We start from the raw sequence: 24556 nt of genomic DNA on the forward strand, positions 1-24556 counted from the left end.
CTGGGTTCGATCCTCAGCACCACATACTAACAAAGATGTTGTGTCTGCCGAAAACTGAAAAATAAATATTAAAAAATCTCTCTCTCTCTCTCTCTCTCTCTCTCTCTCTCTCTCTCTGTCTCTCTCTCTCTCTCCCTCCCCCCCTCCCTCCCTCCCTCTCTCACTCTATCTTTAAAAAAAAAAAAAAACAAGTTTGAGGCCAACCTGGGGAACTTAGCAAGACCATCTCAAAATAAAAAATAGTGAAGGTGGAGTTGTAGCTCAGTGGTAGAGCCCTTGCTTAGCATGGGTGAGGCATTGGGTTCAATCCTCAGCACCACATAAAATAAATAAATAAAATAAAGATATTGTGTCCATCTATAACTTAAAAAAAAAAAATTTAAAAAGTGCTATAAGAACACAGGAGAGGAAGAAATTCCTCAATAGTTGTCCAAAAGGTTTAAGGTGAGAATGGCAAATAGAAAAAAATAATGAATCATAGGGTTTGAGGTTACAAAGGTATTAATTAATTGGTAGACTATCCTCTCCCTTTTGGGAGTTGCATTTTTACTTCTTTTTAAAATTTTGCCTAAGAGTATCTTTGTTACTTTTTATTATTTTTAAAGTAGAATATGTTTAAGAAATGCAGACAGATTTATATACATGAACATTTACTGGAGTGATAGAAATGTCCTGATAATAGAGGTATAAATAACATGAATATCTGCATTTGTCAAAATGGATTGAATTTAACAACTGTGCATTTCACTCTGTAAATTATATATACCTGTTTTGTAAAAAAAAGATGTAAAGAATAAAATAAAAATTACCCATAATCTTATGACTCAAAGATAACTACTGTTAAAATTGTAGTATATATCCTTAGAGATTTTTTTGTTTGTAAATTAATAATTACAAAAAAATCGATCATACCAGGCAAATTATTTTGCAGTCCTTTTTTCATTTAAGGTAATGTGGAGGCCAGGCACAGACCTGTATTCTTAGCAGCTTGGGAGTCTGAGGCAGAAGGATCATGAGTTCAAAGCCATCCTCAGCAACTTAGCAAGGCACTAAGCAATTTAGCAAGGCCCTATCTCAAAATAAAAAATAAAAAGGGGGCTAGGGATGTGGCTCAAGCGGTAGCGCGCTCGCCTGGCATGCGTGCGGCCTGGGTTCGATCCTCAGCACCACGTACAAATAAAGATGTTGTGTCCGCCGAAAACGAAAAAAAAATAAATATTAAATTCTCTCTCTCTCTCTCTCTCTCTCCCTCTCTCTCTTTAAAAAAATAAAAATAAAAAGGGCTGGGAATATAGCACCCCTGCATTCAATCCCTGGTACCCCAAAAGTAAAAATAGATTGATAATGTAGACATCTTTCATATCAATAATATAAACATACCCCATCCTTTTTTAATGGTTTCACTGGATTCTGTTAAATAAATTTTTGTTGTTGTTTTTTGGGGGGTACTAGAGATTGAACTCAGGGGCACTCTGAGCTATATCCCCAGACCTTTTTATTTTTTATAAATAAATAGCTCAGGCTATCCCCAAACTTGAGATACTCCTGCTTCAGCCTCCTGAGTAGCTGGGATTAGAGATATGAGTCACTGCACCCAGCCCATTACTTTTTTTAAAAAATATTTTTAGTTGTAGATGGACACAATACCTTTATTTTGTTTATTTAGTTTTATGTGGTTCTGGGGATTGAGCCCAGGGCCTTACACATGCTAGGCAAGTGCTCCACCACTGAGCCCCAGCCCCAGCCCCAACCCCAGGCAGTTACTTTTAAGGCCAAACTACAGCCTCCTTGAAGGCAGGACAATGTTTTCCTGGCTCTCTAGCCCCACCTTATTTATCTGTCCTTGTCTTTTATATTCCCGCCATATTACCTACCCCCCTGGTTTGTTTTACTTTAAATTTTGTATTTCTTTACAAAGTTCATCTAGTACTTTCTTAGAATTCCCTTTCATTTATCATGCCTCTAGATGATGCTTGGTTACCACCTTTTATTTTCTAGTTTTCTTTATTGGTCTATCATAATTATGCACAAAAATGGGATTCATTGTTCCGTATTTATACATGCACACAGTATAATGGTATATTTATTTTGGTGGTGGGATTGTAAATTAGTAATCCCACCAACAGTGTAATTATACTGTTTTATTGTGTGCATGTATAATTTGGTTAGTTTCATTTCCTAGCACCTCTTCTCTCCTACTCTTCTCCACTCCACCTGACTCACTTCTACTTTCAGTGGCCTTTTTTTCTCTCTAGCTTTCACATGTGAGAGAAAACATACAACCTTTGACTTCCAGCATGATGTTCTTCAGTTTTTTCCTTTTACCAGCAATTGACATAATTTCATCTTTATGGATAAATAAAAATCTTAGTATAAATATTACATTTGCTCTATCTATTCATCTGTTGACGGACATCTAGGCCAGTTCCATAATTTGGCAATAGTGAATTGTGCTGCTATAAACATGTAGTATTCCTATATTATGCTGACTAATTCTTTAGGATGAATACTGGGGAATATTATATAGCTGGGTCATATGGTGGTGTTGTGGAACCTCCTTACCGATTTTCATAGTGGTTGTACTAATTCACAATCCCACCAACAATGTAAAAAATGTTCCTTTTTCCCTGCATCCTCTACAGGGTTTATTATATTTGTTTTCTTGATGGCTGTCATTCTAACTGGAGTGAGATGAAATCTCAGTGTAGTTTTGATTTGCATTTCCCTAATTGCTAAAGACATTGGAATTTTTAAATGTATCTGCCTGTCATTTATATTTGTTCTTTTGAGAAGTGTCTGTTTAGTTAATTTGATCATCTATAGATTGGATTACTTGCTTTTTTGGGTAGTAAATTTTTTGAGTTCTTTATATATTCTGGATGTTAATCCTCTCTCAGAAGAGTAGCTAACAAAGATATTCTCCCATTCTATAGGTTCTCCATATTCTTGTTTCTTTTGCTGTGCAGAAGCTTTTTTATTTAATGCCATACTTTGTATTAATTCTTGGTATTATTTCCTAAGTTTTAGTAGTTCTATTGAAAAAGTCATTGCCTGCACCTATATGTTGGAGTGTTGGCCCTATGTTTTCTTGAGGCAATGGCCAAGTTTCTGGTCTAATTCCAAAGTCTTTGATCAATTTTGAGTTGACTTTTGTGCAGAGTGAGAGATAGAGATCAGTTTCATTCTTCTACATATAGATATTCAGTTTTCCCATCACAAGTTGTTAAAAAAGTCTTTCTTGTCTCCAACATATTTTGTGTGTGTGTGTGTGTGTGTGTGTGTGTGTGTATACTGGGGATTGAACTCAGGTGCATTCAACCACCAGTGCCACATCTGCAGCCCTGTTTTGTATTTTATTTAGAGACAGGGTCTCACTAAGTTGCTTAGCATGTCACTAATTTGCTGAGGCTGGCTTTGAACTCACAATCCTCCTGCCTCAGTCTCCTGAGCTACTGGGATGACAGGTGTCCATCACCATACCCAGTTCCAACATATGTTTTTTAGCAAGGATCAGATGACCGTATATCTCTGGGTTTGTCTCTGTGTCTTCTATTACATGTGTCTGTTTTTATGCCAATACCATGCAGGTTTTTATTGTTCTCGTTTTTGTCTTGTTTTGTTACTGGGTATTGGACCCAGGGGCATTTAACCACTGAGCCACATCCACAGCCCTTTTTGTTTTTTATTTTGAGACAGGATCTCACTAAGTTGCCTAGGCCCACACTAAGTTGCTGAGGCTAGCTTTGAACTTCTGATCATCTTGTCTCAGCCTCCTGAGCCACGGGGATCCCAGGCATGTGCCACTGCTCCTGGCACCATGCAGTTTTTTTTTTTTTTTTTACTCTAGGTCAGTAATTAATTTGAAGCCAAGAATTATGATGCCTCTGACATTGCTTTTTTGACTTAGAATTGCTTTGGCTATCTTCCAAATGAATTTTAGGACTTTTTTCCTTCTTCTTCTTTTTTTTTTTTGTAGTTCTATAAAAAATATCTTTAGTATATTGATAGGGATTGTACCGAATCTGTATATTGTTTTTTTAATATGTTTTAGTTGTTGATAGACCTTTATTTTATTTACTTATTTATATAAGTGGTGCTGAGAATTGAACCCAGTGCCCCACATGTGGTAGGCAAGCACTCTACCCCTGAGCCACAACTCCAGCCCTGAGTCTGTATATTGTTTTGTTAATATGGCTCTTTTTAATAATATTAATTCTGCCTATCCATGAACATGGGAGGTCTTTCCATCTTCTAATGTCTTCTTTTATTTCTTTCTTCAGTGTTCTATAATTTCTTTTTCTTTTCTTTTCTTTTTTTAGTTGTAGATGGACACAATAACTTCATTTAATTAATTAATTTTTATTTTTATGACTTGATTTTGTTTATTTTTTATGTGGGGCTGAGGGCTGAGTGCACATCAAACCCAGTGCCTCACACATGTAAGACAAGTACGCTACCACTGAGCCACCACCCCAGTGCTGAGGATAGAACCCAGTGCCTTAAGCATTCCAGGCAAGTGCTCTACCACTAAGCTACAACCCCAGGCCCAGTGTTCTCTAATTTAATAGTAGAGGTCTTTTACCTCCATGGTTAGATTTAGTCCTCTGCTTTTTTTTTTTCCCCTTATTTCTTTATCAGCAAATTCATTATAGGTATATAAGAAAGCTATTGATTTTTGTAAGTTGGTTTCATATCCTATAAAACATTATTCCTATTTAATAGAGATAATATGGATTTTATTAATACTGTTATTAAGAATTAAATTAACTAATTATATAAAATTTTAAGCTCAGAACCTGTAAATATAAATGGTCAATATATAGTAACTACTATTATTATTTTGTTGTTGTTAAAACTCTGTCAGTCTTGGCTCTCAAATGGTAATTTTCTTGTGCTCAAAGAGACCTTAGTTAGGGGGCTATGGTTGTAGCTTAATGGCAGAGCGCGTGCCTAGCATGTGTGAGGCACTGGGTTTGATCCTCAGCACCACATAAAAATAAATAAATAAAAAGAGATTTTTATTCTAAAAAGAGAGATGTTATTTGGATGCTCAGCATAAAACCCTCTTCTGTTCTTTAGAATAAACATCTAGGGCTGGGGTTGTGGCTCAGTGGTAGAGCACTCGTCTAGCATGTGTGAGGCCCTGGGTTCAATCCTCACACCACATAAAAATAAATAAACAAAATAAAGGTGTTGTGTGCAACTAATAAATAAATAAACATCTATAATGTAGCCTTAAGTCTTTAAAACACTGGTTTCCAATTTGCTAGACTTAAAAAATGATCACTTGAATTAGCTCTTAAAATTGAACAACAAGTGGACTAATATTACTATCAGAACACAAGTGTCCTAAAAAATCTATTTTCTGGAAGAGAGCTCATAATTTACTATTCTTATTATTCTTTGATTTTTATGTTTCGGTTTACATAGAATGAAAAAAAAAGGTAAATAAGATGATTCACAGTTTTCTTTTGTGGATTGCATACTGTACCTCAAAAGAATGCTTAATTTACTTGATGATATAATCTGGGAATAGAAATCCCATATCTGAATTAGTTGTACATGACTGTTAGAAAATTCAGGGGCTGGGGATATAGGTCAGTTGATAGAGTGCTTGCCTCACATGCCCTGGGTTCAATTCCCAGCACCACAAAAAAAACCAAAAACAAAATTCAGATTAATTACTGAGGTATAAAGGAAGGGGAACTAGTTGATATATATATATATCATTCATATATATATATTTATATGTATATGACTTTTCTTTCATATTGAAAGAAAGGAAGAAGAAAACACAAAAATAAATTAATTAAAAACTTTTCCTCAAGGAAAATGTATTTTGCTCTTTGGATTCTGGTGACATTTCCAGATTTTGAGGTATATAACAGGATTCTTGCAGTCTTAGTTTTGCACTCTTTTTCATTTGATGCTTCATTTCCATTTCGACTTTTGCTTTTTTTAATTTAGTTAACTTTAATTTTAACTTGTTGCGGAAGTATCTTATTGAAACTCTCTATTTTCTCCAGATTTTGCTTCCCTCTGCCTTTGCAAATAGATTATTACTGTGGAATTGCTTAGGTTAAAGGGAAAAAAAAAATTCTTTTTTCTAGTGCTGGGGAACTAATCAAGGGCCTTCTACTACTGAGCTATGTCCTTAACCAATTTAATTTATTTTGAGACAAGGTCTTGCTCGTTTGCCCAGACTGGCCTTGAACTGGCAATCCTCCTGCTTCAATGTCTTGAGTATCTGGAAGTACAAGTGTGTGACACCACACCAACAAGAAATCATTTTTTTTAATATAGTAAAACTAATTTTTCGGGGTGGGGTTGTGGCTCAGTGACAAAGCTCTTGCCTAATGTGTATGGGGCACTGGGTTCAATCTTTAGCACCACATAAAAATGAACAGATAAAATAAAGGCGATCTGTTCATAATTTTTTTTTTAATAGTACTGGTGATTGAACCCAGGGATACTTAACCACTGAACCACATCCCCAGCAATTTTTATTTTTAATTTTGAGACAGGGTCTCACTAAATTGTTTAGATCCTTGCTAAGTTGCTAAGGCTGGTCTGGAACTTGTGATCCTCCTGTCTCAGCCTCCCTAATCACTAGGATTATAGGTATGGTATGCACCACTGCACCTGGATTTTTTTCCTCTTTTTACCCCAAGCAGCCAACTTTATGATCGTCAGTGTTCAAAGTTGTTTTAAGGTATGTCTTCAAGGAAGTTCAAATAAGGAAGAACACTTTGAATGCTTAACTAAACAAGAATTCAGTATGAAGTGTTGACTGACTGTATTCATAGAATTTGCATTGCCCAACATTTTACAAGAGAAAAATGACATTATTACACATAAAATATGTATAATCTTTTTTTTTTTTTTAGAATTTTTTAATATTTATTTTTTTAGTTTTGGGCAGACACAACATCTTTGTTTGTATGTGGTGCTGAGGATCTCACCCGGGCCGCATGCATGCCAGGCGAGCGCACTACCGCTTGAGCCACATCCCCAGCCCCAAATATGTATAATCTTTGACCCAAAAATTTTTTTTAGGAATTTATTCAACACATACAAATGAGTATTTTTTATAGAATTTTTTATAACGAAAAATTATTATTAACTGAAATATACATAAACAGAATGTTAGATAAATTATAGTGCATCTGTATTTACTAATGTGGAAATATATGTAAAATAGTACAGCTATAATGCATTGATGAAAAAATGTGGAAAAATATGAAGTTAAAAAAAAAGAAAGATATGCAAAATAATGGGTAAGTGAAAAATGTTGTCATTCAGTATAATCTCATTTCTCTTTTGGTACTGGGTACTGGGGATTGAATCAGGGGCATTTTACCACTGAGCTACATCCCAGTTTGCTTTTTGTTGTCAGTTTGTTTTGTTGTTTTGTTTTTGGAGTAACTCATGAGATAGGGAATAACTAAATTGCTGAGTCTGGTCTTAATTTGTGATCTTTCTGCCTCAGCCTCCCGAGCTGCTGGGATTACAGGAATGTGCCACCAAACCCATCATGTGTAATTTCATTTCTAAATATAATCTGAATTAATATATATATAAATATAAATATAAATATAATAAAAATCTAGGAAAAATACCCACAAAGCTGTTTATAGTAGTCATCTGGAGGACATAAGATTCCAGGAGTTTTTCACTGTATAAATTATACATTCTCTAATGTGATCTTTTTTTTTCTTTTTTATATAGTCATATTTTTTAAATCAGGCAGAACAAAATCCACTATCCAAAGATGTCATTCTACCAATCTTCCAAGACTGTTGCTCATGAGATAATGTGAAAGTCTGTTTTTAGTAGGCCCGAAAATATACTTTTCCTCATATATATAACCTCTGATAATGAAATTTAGTGACTGAATGATAAATATTTCTCTGTTTGTGCTAGGACTTCTTCCTCAGATATACCAAACTATTGGCCCTTTAACAGACTCCTTAATTTTAAATTTTAAATAAATAAATTTTAATTCAATTAAGTAGTTGTAGGGAGATAGCCCTGGACAGTTATAACAATGAAAATTCCTTTTTCTCCTAAGTAACAGATTGTAAGAAAGAAAATGATAAAAACTACTACTGTTTGGAGTGCCTGAGAATAGTTTGAGAATTCACAAGCTAGACATATAGAAAAAGAAACTTAGAAAATTAAATAACTCTTTATCTTCCCTTGCCTGCAGGCTATTCTATACCTGGATTCATATCATTAATCTGTTCTAAGATACTACCCTAGATGACAGCATCAAGCCTCTATTGGTCATCTGTAGCCATAGTGCACGGGAAACATTACTATTATGTACTGTCATCTCTTTCTTAGTGATTATCTTTTTCTAAATCCTGCCTCTTTTCTTTTTTTCTTTTTTATTTATTTAATTTTTGTTGTTGTTGTTGTTGAACACAATGCCTTCATTTTATTTATTTATTTTTATGTGGTGCTGAGGATTGAACCCAGCACCCTGTACGTGCCAAGCGAGTGCTCCACCACTGAGCCTCAACCCCAGCCCTCCTGTCTCTTTCTTAAAGTTGTAAAGGTATTTATTTTATAATTATTTTTTAAGTTCTACATGTTTTTAATATATGTGTGTATATATACATATATATGTATGTATGTATACATATATATACATATATGTATATAATTTTTAGATGGACACAGTACCTTTTTTTTATTTATTTTTCTGTGGTGTTGAGGATCAAGCCCAGTGCCTCACATGTTGTAGGCAAGCACTGTACCACTGAGCTACAACCCCAGCCCTCTACATGTGTTGTTATACTTCTTCCTATTATTGGATATTACTCAATAAAAAAAAAAGTTTGAAAACTCATTTGTAGAGTTTTACTTGTTTTAAGATGCTATGATGGGAAAGGGTAATATTCAAAATCATAGTTTCTACATCCTGGTCTTCATTGCTTCTTTATTTACAGTGCTTCTCATTTACAGTTCTGTTCACAATCTGACATCACTGAAACAGAAGTTTTATGTCAGGAAGAAATGAAAAAACAAAGGAAATTTTCCTCCAAATGTTTTAATGCTGGCTGAAATGTTTGCACACCTGTGGAAATTTATAGTTACCCGGAATATGTATGTTATGTGCCTGAATAAATTGTATGTTCTGAAGTAAGTTATAGTTTAACCTTAATTGGGCAGCTGAATTGTACGAAATCAAATATTAAACCAAAAAAAAAAAAAAATCTATCTCCTCCTTAAAGAGGAGTCACAAATATGACTCTTCAAGCAGCCCATGAGTCAGAGAGGGGAGGAAACTAATCCTAGTGTTATGTTCAGGCCCTCAGGAAATTTGGAGATGTTTAAGGGATGTTTATGGCTCAAGCTGAGCTTTTGCCAGGTTAACTTATTTTACTTCTTTCTCTCTCTCTCTTTCTCTTTCTCTTTCTCCTTCTCTTGTCTTCTTCCTCTCCCCTTCTCTTCTCTCTCTCTCTCTCTCTCTCTCTCTCTCTCTCGTGCTTAACCACTACGACACATCCCCAGCCCTTTTGATTTTTTTATTTTGAGACAACTTCTCACCAATTAGGGCCTCTAGTTGCTGAGGCTGGCCTCAAATTTGCGAGCCTCCTTCCTCAGCCTCTCGAGTTGCTGGGATTAATGTGTGGCCCCATGCCTGTCACTTACTTTCACTTATACATTTATGTGTTCAAGAAATACTTTTTGAGCAACAGCATGGTGGTGCATGCCTGTGTCATCTCAGGAGGCTGAGGCAGGAAGATTTCAAGTTCAAGGCCAACCTTGACAACTTAGTGAGACCCTATCTCAAAAAATAAAGGGCTGGATATGTGGCTTAGTATTAGAGTGCATGAGGCCAGAGCTCAATCCCCATCACCTCAAATAAGTAAATAAATAAATAGAACTGGGAATGTAGCTCAGTGGTAAAACACTCCTGATCTCAATTCCTAGTACCAAAGAGAGAGAGAAACAGAGAGAAGAGATATTTATTGAGTAGATACTATGAGTCTTCATAAGGGATACTCTCTCCTTAATGGAATTTATAGTCTAATGAGGACAGTTGATTGCAAGGTGATACAATAGATGATATGAGAGAAAAGTATATATAGGCATACCCAGAGGGTGAAGTGGAGCTAGAAACAATGGTTACATGGAAGATGTGACCTCTGTACATAATCCTTAATCACAAGAAGGAGAATTGATTACCAGGTCTAGAAGAAAGTGTGTGCAAAGGCCAATAGCAAAATAATACATTAAAAGCACTTAAAATAATTCAGGATATCTAAGCATAGTGTTCTGGAGGAAAGATGAGAGTTGAATACTATACTATGCCACTTAGACTCAATCCTGAAGATTGGGAGGAACATCAGAAAGATAAAGAATTATACTTGATCTGAAAGACCATCTTAGCTATAGTGGGAACACTGGAATTAGAGGCCCCCTACCCCCAGCAGTATGGTGGTCAGACCTTAAATCTTGAACAACCTTAATTTATAATATATTCTTGAACCTTGGAAAGTAGAAGGTAATTTCCAAGGGCTCCCAAACAAAACACAAAAATTGAAATCTAATAGGTGAGCCAGAAGCAGTGGCACACATCTGAATCCCAGTACCAAAAACAAACAAATACCCCAAAAACAAAAAGAGGAATGATAGTAGTGAAATAAGGACATTTCAGATAAAGTAGAATTTGCTTCCAGCAGACTTTCACTTAATGAAATTCAAGTTTAGGGCTAGAGTTGTGGCTCAGAGGTAGAGCACTCGCCTAGCATGTGTGAGGCACTTGGTTCGATCCTCAGCACCACATAAAGTAAAATAGAGACATTTTTGATTGTGTGGGAAATCATTGCAGTTTTTGTTTTCTATACTCCTGATTCCTCTATTAAAGTCTGTTAAAAAGAAAGAAAAAAAATAGAGACATTGTGTCCACCTATAACTAAAAACAAAAAATAAATTAAATATTTTTTAAAAGTTCAAATTTAGATACAAGGAAAGTAGTATGAGAAAGGAGGTCTGATATACAAGAAGGAATGGTGAGCAAAGAAAATGGTAATTGGGGCTGCGCATGTGGCTCAAGTGGTAGCGCGCTCGCCTGGCATGCATGCGGCCCGGGTGAGATCCTCAGCACCACATACAAACAAAGATGTTGTGTCTGCCGAAAACCAAAAAATAAATATTAAAATTATCTCTCTCTCTCTCTCTCTCTCTCTCTCTCTCTAAAAAAAAAAAAAAAAAAAAGTTAATAAAAGGACATTTTAAAAAAAGAAAAAAAATGGTAATCATATGAGTATTTACTCAGATGGTAATCATCTGAGTAAATCTAAACAATTGCTACCCGTATAAAATAATAATGATGATCATTAATATCTTATTTGTGAGATAAAGAAAGATAAAGGAGGACTGGGGATGTGGCTCAAGTGGTAGCACGCTCGCCTAGCATGCATGAGGTACTGGGTTCGATTCTTAGCACCACGTTAAAAAAAAAAACCAAAGATGTTGTGTCTACCTAAAACTAAAAAATAAATATTTTTTTTTAAAAAAGATAAAGTATTGGACAACTAGGAGAGTGGTAAATATATTAGTTTTTCATATTTAGATTTTATGTTAATTTCATTTATTTTTAATTTTTTTGTACTGGAGGTTGAACTCTGAGGCACTTAACCACTGAGCCACATTTCCAGCTTTTTTATTTATTTATTTTTATAGTGAGACAGGGTGTCAGTAAGTGGCTTAGGTCCTTGCTAAATTGGTGAGACTAACTTTGAACTTGCGATCTTCCTGCCTCAGCTTCCTGAGTTGCTGGGATTACAGGTGTGAGCCACCATGCCTGGCTAGATTTTATGTTAATTTTAAATTAATTGCCATGCATAATAAAATGTTACCAGGTAACTTCTGAAAGAAACAAATGCACCAGGCATGGTGGTGCACACCTGTAATCCTACCTACCCAGCAGCTTCGGAGGCTGAGGTTCTTGAATTCAAAGCCAGCCTCAGCAATTTAGCAAGGCCCTAAGTAACTCAGTGAGACCCTGTCTCTAAATAAAATACAGAAGATGGCTGGGAATGTGGCTCAGTAGTTAAGCCACCCCTGTTTTCACTCCCCAGTATCAGTAAATAAATCAATGGGAAACAAATGCAGGGGTAGGGGTGTAGCTCAGTGGTAGAGCACTGGGTTCCATCCTTAGCACCACATGAAAAAATAATAAAAGGTATTTTTAAAAAATAAACAAATGCATAACTTCTAAGCTAATAAAAAGGGAAAACAGAATTTTAAAAGATTTTGAAATCTGTGCCACTTTAGTTTTTATTTACCTCTGTTTTGCTAAATAACCTCTGTAAGCTTTAGTTTCCTCATTTTTAAGTTGTGGGTTAGTAGTAGTTACTACTACCTTTCTTACAGGGTTGTTATGAAGATATAATCAGGTAAGGGATTAAGAAAGCTTAGCACAATCTCACACGTAAAAATTGTTCAGTGAGGCTCCTTCTTTTGCCACCACCCGCTACCAGAAGAATATAAAAAAGCAGAGTGATTCATATAAGGTGCCCAGAGCTTTTCGCGACTGTCTTCAAGCAGAGAAACTTGGAGATCATTAAGAAGCAGAAAAGGCAAACAAGAAGAAGGAACCCAAATAACTTTGTGGCTGCATATCTAACCCTCTTGCTCTCTGTGTGCCTGGAACCAGTTCCACCAGGCTCATATTTCCTCCGGTAGTGCTCACAGGTCTCATCATCCATGACATTCCCTTTCCCCTGAATCTGCAGCTGATCCCTTTTATGCTTCCTGTCTCTAAGGTAGCCTCTTTCCCCCTGAGCCACTCCTAGGAATGAGAGGCTTATCCCTTCGGAGTGTTGTTTTGTTTGTTTTTTTTTTAATTTTGGGGGAGTGGTTGTTGATAGACCTTTATTTTATTCATCTATTTATATATGGAACTGAGAAATGAACCCAGTACCTCACACATGCAAGGCAAGTGCTCTACCACTGAGCCACAACCCCAGCCCCCTTCACAGTGGTTTTTATTCCTGTGGGGCACAACCCAAAGTATTAAAGTTAGCTTTGTAATTCAATAAATAAATAAATGCTCAATAAATATTAGACATGACTGCTATTGATAAAAGATTATTTTAGGACAACTCTTGCTAATGTGTAAAATCATGCTAGACCCTACCTGCTAACCTTTCACCCAGCTTCTCTCCAAGGACAAAGCTACAGCCAAATACAGCTAAAGAGTATTGAAAAGTTGAGCCAGTTACAGTGGTGCATGCCTGAGGGCTGAGGCAGGAAAGTTGCAAGTTCAAGACCTGCCTCAGCAACTTAGCAAGACCCTGTCTCAAAATTAAAAAAAATAAAGCCGAGTGTTATAGTGCACACCTGTAATCCCAGCAACTCAGGAGGCTGGGGCAGGGGGATTGCAAGTTCAAAGCCAGCCTCAGCAATTTAGTGAGACCCTAACCAACTTAGCAAGACTATGTCTCAAAAAAAATAAATAAATAAAAATAAAAAGGGCTGGGAATGTGGCTCCATGGCTAAGCGCCCCTGGTACCAAAATAATAATAACAAAATGAAGAAGAAAAACATAGATGGATGGATGGATGGATGGATGGATAGATAGATAGTAAGTTAATTAGTTCTGGGGATGTAGCTCAGTGGTAGAGCCCCCGGGCTCAATCCCCAGTACCAGAAAATATTGAACAGCTTTGATAACTGATAGATCTTCCTTGTGTTAATCATAACCCTTTCCTTATAATCTTCAGAATTCACTATCTGCCTTTCATTTAAAAGTTCAAAACATCAAAGCTTTTCACACTTGATCCCAACCAACTTGATCTGATAATTTTTCTTTAAACTTTTGAGTTAGAGTCTATAAACATATTTGTGATCTCCCTTCTTGACATTTTGCTAAGGATACCATTTTGAAAAATAAGTAGAATTTGGATGATTTCTTCCACCTGGAAAACCATCCCTCTTTGCCAGGTTCAACCTATTTATTCTTCAGTCCCCCAGTAAAAGTCCTGTAGGAGTTCCCAACTACTCTAAAAGTGATTTATGCCTCTCTTCTACTGCTTTTTCAAATGAATTTTTATTTGCTTTATATTGTAACAATTTTCATCAAGCTTACATGGTTTTCCAGCTAGACTTTTAGCTTCTTAAGACAATAACTTCTTCTGTTTTTTTTAAATGTTTATTTATTTTTTAAATTATAGTTATACAAAATACTTTTATTTTATCTATTATATGTTGTGCTGAGGATCAAACCCAGGGCCCTGCATGTGCTAGCGGGCACTCTACCACTGAGCCACAACCCAACCCTTCTTATGTTTTTATATATTCCCTGTAGCTTCTAAGGAAGAGGAACTAGCATTTAAACACCTCCAATATTCTAGGCACTATGCTAAATGCTTTCTCATATATTTCATCTCATTTAATCCTCACAGCAAGCATGAAAATGGATACTAGTGTCCCCATTTTTCAGATGAGGATATTGCACTTGAGAAGGTTAAGTAACAAAAAATAAAATAAAATAAAACCACACTTACCAAACTCAAAAAGAAAGAAAGAAAGGTTAAAATAACATATCCAAGACACCTTAACTAGTCAGTGGGGTTTCTGTAGCTTCCCGTCAGATTAGCCTGCTTGGTTAGAAATGTAATTTCAAGGTAGAGAGCTTGCCTAGCATGTGCAAGGTCCTGGGTTCCATTCCCAGCCCTGAAAAACAACAACAACAACAAAAATTGTATACAAAGCATATTTAGGGGAAGTAAAAGACCTAAATGGTTTAACTTTTTTCCTTTATGTCGTATTTTTACCCTGGTCTGAAATTTAGTGTATCATGGAAACACTTCTAGAAAGCCAAAATTCTCTGGATGCAGTGGTGCATGCCTATAATCCCAGTGGTTTGGGAGGCTGAGGCAGTAGTTTTGCAAGTTCAAAGCCAGCCTCAGCGAGACCTTCTCTAAATAAAATACTTTTTTTAAAAAGGGCTGGAGATGTGACTCAGTGGTAAAGGTCCACTGGGTTCAATTCCTGATACCAAAAAAAGAAAAAAAGCTGGGTGTGGTGGTGCACACCTATAATAATCCCAGTGGTTTGGGAGGCTGAGATAAATTGGACAAAGAGTTCAAAGCCAGCCTCAGCAACTTAGCAAGGCCCTAAGAACTCAGTGAGACCCTATCTCTAAGTAAAATATAAAAAGGGCTAGGGAAGTAGCTCAGTACCAAAAACAAAATATATTGGAAAAAAAAAAGCCAGGGCTGGGATGTGGCTCAAGCGGTAGCGCACTCGCCTGGCATGCTTGCGGCCTGGGTTTGATCCTCAGCACCACATACAAACAAAGATGTTGTGTCCGCCGAAAACTAAAAATAAATATTAAAAAAAAAAAAAATTCTAAAAAAAAAAGTCAAAGTTCTTTTCAAAAATTAAAATTTAGCATGCCAGTTAATTAGCAGCCAAGCTATAGGAATTCACTGAAGAGCTTGAAGTTAGACAGAAAATAATATTTGGGGAAGTTTAGATTAAGGAGATTAAAGAAACATTCCATTGTCTACTTTGCTTTAAGTTCAAGTGATTTGAAATGATTCACAAAAACCACATCTTATACTTAGGATGCTGGCTAGAAGTCAGTACCCATTTCAGAACACTGTTTCTGTTCTTTTCCTCTTTCCTAGGGTTATACATCTTTCTGGAATGACTGTATATCATCTGGCCTGCGAGGGGGCATCCTGATAGAACTAGCCATGCGGGGTCGAATATCTCTGGAACCCCCCACCATGCGTAAGAAGCGACTACTAGACAGAAAGGTACAGCATCTTCTATGAACATCCTCTAAACTTATGGAAAGGCAAATACCAACAGTACATTTTGGAAGAATAAGAAGATTTGAATAGTAAGACATGATAAATATCTCTGACTCAGCTGTCCCATGAATAAACAGGTTTAATTTTCCTGTAGCAGAGGGAGTAACCTAACTAACCTTAGTCTAAAGAGTCATAGGGGGTTGGGGGTATAGCTCAATGGTAGAGTGCTTGTCCAGCACATGGGAGGCCCTGGGTTTGATCCTCAGCACCACATAAAATTAAATACATAAGGGTATTGTGTCCATCTACAACTAAAAATATTTTTTTAAAAAAGTCATAGAAAGCTCATGAGTTTTGTCTTTTTTATACAGAAAATTACATTTAGAATGGTGTTATTTCTCCCTCTATTTCTATAGTTATAACATTATGAAATATAATATTATATAGCAGAGGGAATCATCTGAGTGGGTCAGTTTTTTTGGTTATTTTGTGTTCAGTTCTTCCATATACTACAAGTCTATTCCAACATAAAAACTATATTCCTTTTTTTCTTCCTGAATTATATTTCTGTATTCATTTTCTTACTAATTTTTTCTGCTTACAACTTCTAAGCTCTCTTCTAAAACCTACATCCTTAGGTAGAACCAGCTTCCTTTCTTTATTTTTCTCCTTTAACCTGTGTGTGGCATTTGACATTTTTGAGCACCCCCTCCTACTTGAAACTTTCACCATTATTGGTCTTTCTTTATATTGTACTATACCCCATTTCCTTTACTTCTCCATTCCTTAGCATAAAAGTCTCAGTTTGTATTCTGTTATATGATTTTCTATCCTTTTGAAAATACCGCTTAACTTTGCAGCTGTATCTATCACCTACGTGAAATTAACTCCCAAATTTCTAGGCATGTCTTATTCATCCTCCAGGAAAATCCTCCTCCTCTTCCTCTTCTTCCTTCTTGTCCTCCACTGCTTTTTTACCTCCTCCTCATCCCCCACCTTTTTCTTTCTTTTTGTTTTACTATTAGGTGTTGAATCCAGGGGTGCTCTAAACTTCCACTGAACTACATCCTGAGGCATTTTTTTTTTTTTTTTGTAGTTGTATATGGACAACATGCATTTTTTTTATTTGTTTATTTTATGCAGGGCTGAGGATTGACTCCAGTACCTCACACATGGTAGGCAAGCACTCTGCCATTGAACTACAGCCCCAGCCCTTCAGCCATTTTTAAAAATTTTATTTTGAGACACCCTTACTAAGGTGCTGAGGGTAGCCTCATACTTGCAATACTCCTGCCTCAGCTTCCCAAGTAGCTGGGGTTGTAGATATGTGCTGCCATGCCTGGTTTGTCTGGACAATTCCACTTGGCTGTCCAATATCAGTTAAAACCGTGCTTATTGAGCCTGGTGTGGTGGTGCATGCCTTTAATTCCAGCAACTTGGGAGTCTGAGGCAGAAGGATCAAAATTCAAAGCCAGCCTCACTTAACTAACTTGTCAGTGAGGTTCTAAGTAACTTACCAAGACTATCTCCAAAAATAAAAAGAGCTGAAGAGGTAGCTCAGTGGTTAAGGGTCTGTCTCTAGGTTCAATCACTGGTACTAAAAAAAGAAAACCAGATTTATTGGTCCAGGGCTATAGATCAGTGGTAAAGTACTTGCCTACCATGAGCAAGTCCCTGGGTTCAATCTCTAGCACTGTAAAAATTAAAAATAAAATTTTTTTAAAAATCAGCTTTTCTCCAAAACTGGCTTTCTTTCCTGGCTTTTTCCTACCTTTGTTAACAGTTTCACAGGTGGTTGTTCAGACTCAAGGAAATTATTAAATCTTCCCTTCGTTATTATTTATATCTCTTTTGTCTCTAGGGTCCACTTCAAATGTTATTTTTCTCTTCTCCCTAACACATCATATTTTAAACTTTCTTCAGGCTGGGCACAGAGGCACAAGCCTATAATCCCAGTGGCTATGGAGGCTGAGGGAGGAGGATTACAAGTTCAAAGCCAGCCTCCGCAATTTTGCAAGGCCCTAAGCAACTTAGCAAGACCCTGTCTCAAAATAAAAAAATAAAAAGGGCTGGGGATGTGGCTCAGTGGTTAAGCACCCCTAGGTTCATCCCTGGTACCCCCAAAAAACCAAAACCACCTTTTTTCAGGACAGGGAAAAGTGTATTATGAAACTATAGTACTGAAAGATTTTAATTTAAATGAAGTAAACAACTCAAGGTTTTTTGTTTCTTCTTTTCTCAAAGGTGCTGCTAAAGTCAGACAGCCCAACAGGTGATGTTTTACTGGATGAAACTCTCAAACACATCAAAGCAACCGAACCCACAGAAACTGTCCAAACATGGATAGAGCTTCTCACTGGTAAAATTACTCAAAATGATCACAATTCCACACTTGATTATCTTTGTCCTTCTCTTAAGGTTGAGATAAGAAGTACAGAAATTCAACGTGCTGGGTAAGATACATACAAAGCTTCATCTTATGTTCTGCCACCCTCCTCTGAAAAGCTCTTTTAACAGTGTTCTTCACAAGAAATTTTTCTAACATCTTTATTAAGATGATAACCAGAGGGCTGGGGATATAGCTCAGTTGGTAGAGTACTTCCCTCACACACACAAAGCCCTGGGTTAAATCCCCAGAACCACAAAAAAAAAAGAAGAAAAAGAGATGATAATCAGAATATTGACATTGATACACTCCACCAAAATTGAATTTTTCCCAGTTTTGTTTTATTTTATTTATTTTTTTGGTACTAGAGATTGAACCCAGGATGCTTAACCACTGAGTCACATCCCCAGCCCTTTTTGTATTTTATTAGAGACAGGGTCTCACTAAGTTGCTTCTCACCTCACTAAATTGCTGAGGCTGGCTTTGAGCTCATAATCCTCCTGCCTCAGCCTCCTGAGCCACTGGGATTACAGGTATGCATCACCACGGTCAGGGAATTTTTCCCAGTTTTAACTTGACTCTCTTTATTGCCAAATATGCCAAATAGTATTTCATTGTATGAATATACCACATTTATTTATCAGTTCACCAGCTGATGGACAGTTGAGGTATTTTCACTTTTTAGCAATTGTGAATAATGCTGCTGTGAACGTACAATACTTACGGCAAGAGAATGTATACTATATGACCAGCAGTTGTACTGCTAGGTGTATATCCAAAAGTACTGAAAGCAGGGACCTGATAGGTATTTGAACCCCAATGTTCAAAGTAGCATGTTCATAGTAGTCAAAAGGTGAGAACAACACAAATGTGCATCAGCTGATGAATGAATAAACAAAAATGAATGAATACATACCAAGGAATATTAATCAGTCTTAAAAAGGAATGAGTATGTTTAACCTTTGGGAAACCACCAAACTCTACCATTTTAGATTTCCACCAGCAACGTACCAAGGTTCTAATTTCTCCATATCCTGGTCAATACTAGTTCTTTTCTGTTTTTTATTCCCCCCCCTTTATTATAGCCATTCCATTGGTTTAAAATAATATCTCATTATGATTTTGATTTGCATTTGACAAATGACTGGTGATATGGAGCATCTTTTCATGTGCTTATTGGATGTGTCCAACTTCTTTAGAAAAACATCTATTCAAGCCCTTTTTTTTAAGTTGTAGATGGACACACAGTACCTTAATTTTTATGGTGCTGGGGATCAAACCCAGTGCCTCACACATGCAAGGCAATTGCACTATCATAGAGCTACAGCCCCAGTCCCCTTTTTCATTTTTAAATTGTTTTTGTTGTTGTTGTTGTTGTTATTGGGTTTTAAAGGCTCTTTACATTTTTTTTTTTTTAATGGTGCTGGGTATTGAACCCAGAGACACTCTACCACCAAGCTATATCCCCAGCTCTTATTATTTATTACATTACTATATTATAATAATTATTATTATTTTTATTTTGGTACTGGAGATTGAATCTAAGGATGCTTTTAACACTGAGCTACATTCCCATCTCTTTTTATTTATTTTGAGACAGGATCTCACTAACTTGCTTAGGGCCTCACTAATATGCTAAGGCTGGCCTCGAACTTGTGATCTTCCCATCTCAGCCTCCCTAGACACTGGGATTACAAGCATGTGCCACCCACTGCACTTAGCTTTTTTTTTTTTTTTTTTCTCTTTTTTTGAGATAAGTCTCACTAAGTTGCTTAGGGCCTTCAAATTTGCTAAGGTTGCCTTTGAACTTGTGATCCTTCTGCCTTAGCTGGGATTATAGGCGTGCACCATCATACCCAGTTTAGAAGTTCTTTTATCAATCCTTTATCAAATGTATAATTTGCAGATATTTTCATGGATGACAATATTCTTATTTTCTTGATTATACCCTTTAATGTACAAAAGTTCTTAATTTTGATAAAGATCAATTATTTTTGCTCTTATTGCTTGTGTGAAATCATTGCTAAATTCAGTTTAAAGAATATTTTTCCTGTTTTCTTCTAAGAGTATTAAATTTTAGTCCTTGAGATCTTTTTTTGTTTGTTTGTTTTGGTGCCGAGGAATTGAATCCAGTACCTCATGTGTGCTAGGCAAAAAGCACTATATCACTGAGCTCCATCGCCAGATTCACTGATTTCATTTTAAGTTAATAAAAATTACCATATATGGTGCAAAATAAAGGTGTATCTTCATTCTTGTGCATGTGGATATCAGCTGCGTTCTGATTTCTCAGCACTTTTTATTGAGGAAAAAAAACACAAAACTGTACTTTACTTGTTGAATGGTCTTGGCAGCATTGTTAAAAACCAAGTGATCAAGGTCTGGGGCTGTAGCTAAGTATCTGAGTGCTCTCCTACCAGGTGTGAGGCAAATCCTTAGCACTGAATAAAAAATAAACAAAAAAAGTGATCAGCTAGGTGTGATGGTGCATGCCTATGATCCCAGTGACTCAGGAGGCTGAGTCAGGAGGATTGCAAGTTTGAGGCCAGACTCAGCAATTCAGGGGGTCCTAAGCAATTTAGTAAGACCCTGTCTCAAAATAAAAACTAAAAAAAAACGGCTGGGGATGTGGCTCAAGCGGTAGCGCACTCGCCTGGCATGCGCGCCGGGGCACTGGGTTCCATCCTCAGCACCACATAAAAAAAAAAAAAGGATAAAGTAAAGATGTTGTGTCCATCTTAAATATTAAAAATAATAATAATAAAAAATAAAAAGATCTGTGGATGTGGCTCAGTAGTTAAATGCCCCTACTACCCAAAAAAGGAAAAAAATAAAATAAAAATTGACCAAGCCAAGTGTGATGTCAGACATCTCTAGTCCCAGCTGTTCAGGAGACTGAAGCAGAGGGATGCTTGAGTCTAAAAGTTCAAGGCCAGCTTGGGCAACATAACATAGCAAGACCCCAGCTTTTAAAAAAAAAAAAAAAAGTAAATCAATCATATATGTGAAGGTTTATTTCTGGGCTCTGTATTATATTGCTTTGGTCTATATGTCTGTCTGAATGTTGTATCATACTGTTTTAATTACTATAGCTTTTTAGTAAGTTTCTAAGGTAGGAAGTGTGATTCCACCAACTTCATTCTTTTTGAAGAATGTTTGGGCTACTCTGGGCCCTTTGCAATTCTAAATGAATTTGAGGAATGGCTCTTCCATTTCTTCAGAAAAGACTCTTAGAATCTGATGGGACCTGTGTTGAACTTGTAGATCACTTTGAATAGTATTGATATCTTAATAATGTTAATGTTAATATTCATTAATATGGGATATCTTCCCATTTTTCAGTCTTCTTTAATTTCTTTTTTTTTTTTTTAAGAGAGAGAGAGAATTTTAATATTTTTTAGTTTTTGGTGGACACAACATCTTTGTTTGTATGTGGTGCTGAGGATCTCACCCGGGCCGCACGCATGCCAGGCAAGCGCGCTACCGCTTGAGCCACATCCTCAGCCCAAATTTCTTTTTTTTTTTTTAATATTTATTTTTTAGTTGCAATTGGACACAATACCTTCATTTTATTTATTTATTTTTATGTGGTGCTGAGGAATGAATCCAGGGCCTCACACGTGCTAGGCTAGCACTCTACCTCTGAGCCTCAAACCCAGCCCTTCTTTAATTTCTTTTAGCAATGTTTTGTGGTTTTCAGTGTACAAATCTTTTTTTTTTATTTTTTTAGTTATAAATGGACACAATACTTTTATTTATTTTTATGTGATGCTGAGGATTAAATCCAGTACCTCGCACATGCTAGGCAAGTGCTCCACCACTGAACTACAACCGTGCCCTCAGTGTACAAATCTTTCATCCCTGTGGTTCAACTTATTCCTAAGCATTTTTTTTTTTGAGATGCTATTGGAAATGGAATTGCTTTCTTTTTTCTTTTTAATATTTGTCTTTTAGTTGTAGTTGGACACAATATCTTTATTTTATTTATTTTTTTTATGTTGTGCTGAGGATCGAACCCAGGGGCTCACATGTACTAGGCGAGCCTCTACCGCTGAGCCACAATCCCAGCTCTGGAATTGCTTTCTTAATTTCCTTTTCAAATTGTTCAAATCTCATGTTAAGAAATTCAATTGATGTTTGTGTGTTGATCTTGTACCCTACAGACATAGCTGAATTTATTAGCTTTGGTACTTTTTCATCCATGTTTCTTTTGGATTTTCTATATATAGAATTATGTCATCTTAAATAGAATTAGTTTGACCTTTTCCTTTCCAAATTGGATGCATTTATTTATTTACTTAATTATTTATTGACTGATCTTCTAATACCTCTGGCTAAAACTTCTACTGCATTATTGAGTAGTAATCATAAAAGCAAGCATCCTTGTATTTTTTCTGACCTTTGGAAAAAGCTTTCTGTCACCATTGAATATGCTATCAGGTGTGGGTTCTTCATAAATAAATATAATTTTTCCTAATTTTCTGAGAATTTTTATCAAGAAAGGGTGTTTTATGTATGTATGTGTTTTTTTCCTTTTGCTAATTAATGTGATATATTACTTTCTTTCATTTTCTTATGCTGAATTCCTATGATAAATTTTATTTGATTTAAAAAAAATTTTTAATTGTAGATGGGAACAATAGCTTAGGCAAGTGCTCTGCCACTGAGCCACAACCCCAGCCCTGGTGTTAATTCTTTATATGGTTTGTATATAAGGTGTTCCCCAAAAGCTCCTGTGTTAATGCAGGAATGTTCAAAGGTGAAATGATTGAATTAGGAGAGTTATGATCTAATCAGTCCGTTCTAGTTTGAATAGGCTAACCGGGTAGTAACTGTAGGCCGTTGGGGTATGGCTGAAGGAGGTGGGTCACTGGAGGAAGGCCTTTCCTAGAAGGGTTCATCTATCCTGTGGTGCTCCCAAACTCTACCCTACCTGCTTCTTATCTGCCATGAGATAAGCAGTGCTTCTCCCATATACCCTTCTACCATGAAGTTCTGCCTCACCTTGGGCCCAGAGCAATGGAGTCAGCTGACCATGGACTGAACCACTGAAACACTATAAGCCAAAATAAACATTTCCTCCTCTAAATTGTTCTTGTCAGGTATTTTGGTCCCAGCAACAAAAAAAACACACTGTTAGGTAAAATTCACTGGTAAACCCATCTGGTCCTCTATGTCAGGAGGTTTTTGGTTACTAATTCAGTCTCTTGTCATCCATCTGTTGAGATTTTTTTTTTTTTTAAATATTTTTTAGTTTTCGGCGGACACAACATCTTTGTATATGGTGTTGAGGATCGAACCCAGGCCGCATGCATGCCAGACGAGCGCGCTACCACTTGAGCCACATCCCCAGCCCTGTTGAAATTTTTTTATTCTTCACTCAGTTTAGGTGATTTGTGTTTTTTCAGGAATTTGTCCATTTCTTTGTTTTGATGTTTTTTGTTTTTATATTTTGGGGGCTTTTGGAAGTATGGGGATTGAATCCAGGGACACTGTATCGCTGAGCTATATCACCAGCCCTTTTCAGTTTTTTATTTTGAGACAAGGTCGTGCTGAGTTACTGAACATGTGGTATGTTTCTCTTAATGTGGGCTACAAATGTGGTTTAGTGGTAGAGCATTTGCCTGGCATGTGAGAGAGCCTGCATTTGATCCCCAGCACCATGAGGAAAAAAAAAAAAAATCTTGTACTCATTCATTGTGATCATTTAAAGATAATACAATGCCCACCTGATGAGATGAATTGAAGTGAATGACATTGGCATTGTGACATAGCATGAAGCTTCTATTAAGCTTGAACACATGCACTGTGATACAGTCAGTCTGACAACTAAAATGGCTATTAAGTGACTAATGGGTGGTTGGTATTACAGTATGGGTATGCTAGACAAAGACCTGAAACATGGAATGGGATGGCACAGGAAGGTTATGCTCAGAATGTTATGCAATTTAAGACATGTCTTATTGGAGGTAGAATGTTGTAAAGATGTCTTGTTAGAGGGCTAGGGGTATAACTCAGTGGTGTAGCGCTTGCCTGACATGTGTGAGGCCCCAAGTTTGATACTCATGATCATATAAACCCACACACACAAAAAAAAGATGTCTCATTAGATTTTATTGGCTTATACTTTTGTTCGAGTCTTCTGTTTCCTTGTTGATCTTCTACCTAGTTGTATGGAAAATAGCATATCAAATTCTCTGATTAGTATTGAATCATCTCTTGTGAGTTCTCACCATTTTTGCTTCATATATTTTAAGATGGACTGTCATTAGTTGCATATGCATTTATAATCTTTATGTCTTTCTGAGAAATTGAACTTTGAATTATTAAGATAATATTCCTCCAATTTAGTAGCGCTTCTTTTTTTTAATGTTTATTTTTTAGTTTT

General features: G+C 36.4%; 1 protein-coding gene across 3 annotated transcripts in view; it reads left to right on the forward strand.

Annotated features, from left to right (window-relative positions):
- Positions 1 to 24556, forward strand: part of Golph3l (golgi phosphoprotein 3 like) — a 45370-nt gene that overhangs the window by 14757 nt on the left and 6057 nt on the right. For 2 of the 3 annotated variants that reach the window (XM_015503001.2, XM_015502999.2), the window contains 2 exons: positions 15654 to 15785; positions 18027 to 18141. In XM_015503001.2, the coding sequence (XP_015358487.1) occupies positions 15654 to 15785; positions 18027 to 18141 (247 nt within the window). The remainder of the gene's footprint in view (positions 1 to 15653; positions 15786 to 18026; positions 18142 to 24556) is intronic. The other variant, XM_048814891.1, reaches the window with a different exon arrangement.

The sequence above is a fragment of the Marmota marmota genome, unplaced genomic scaffold (assembly GCF_001458135.2).
Source record: "Marmota marmota marmota unplaced genomic scaffold, marMar, whole genome shotgun sequence".
Classification (NCBI taxonomy): domain Eukaryota; kingdom Metazoa; phylum Chordata; class Mammalia; order Rodentia; family Sciuridae; genus Marmota; species Marmota marmota.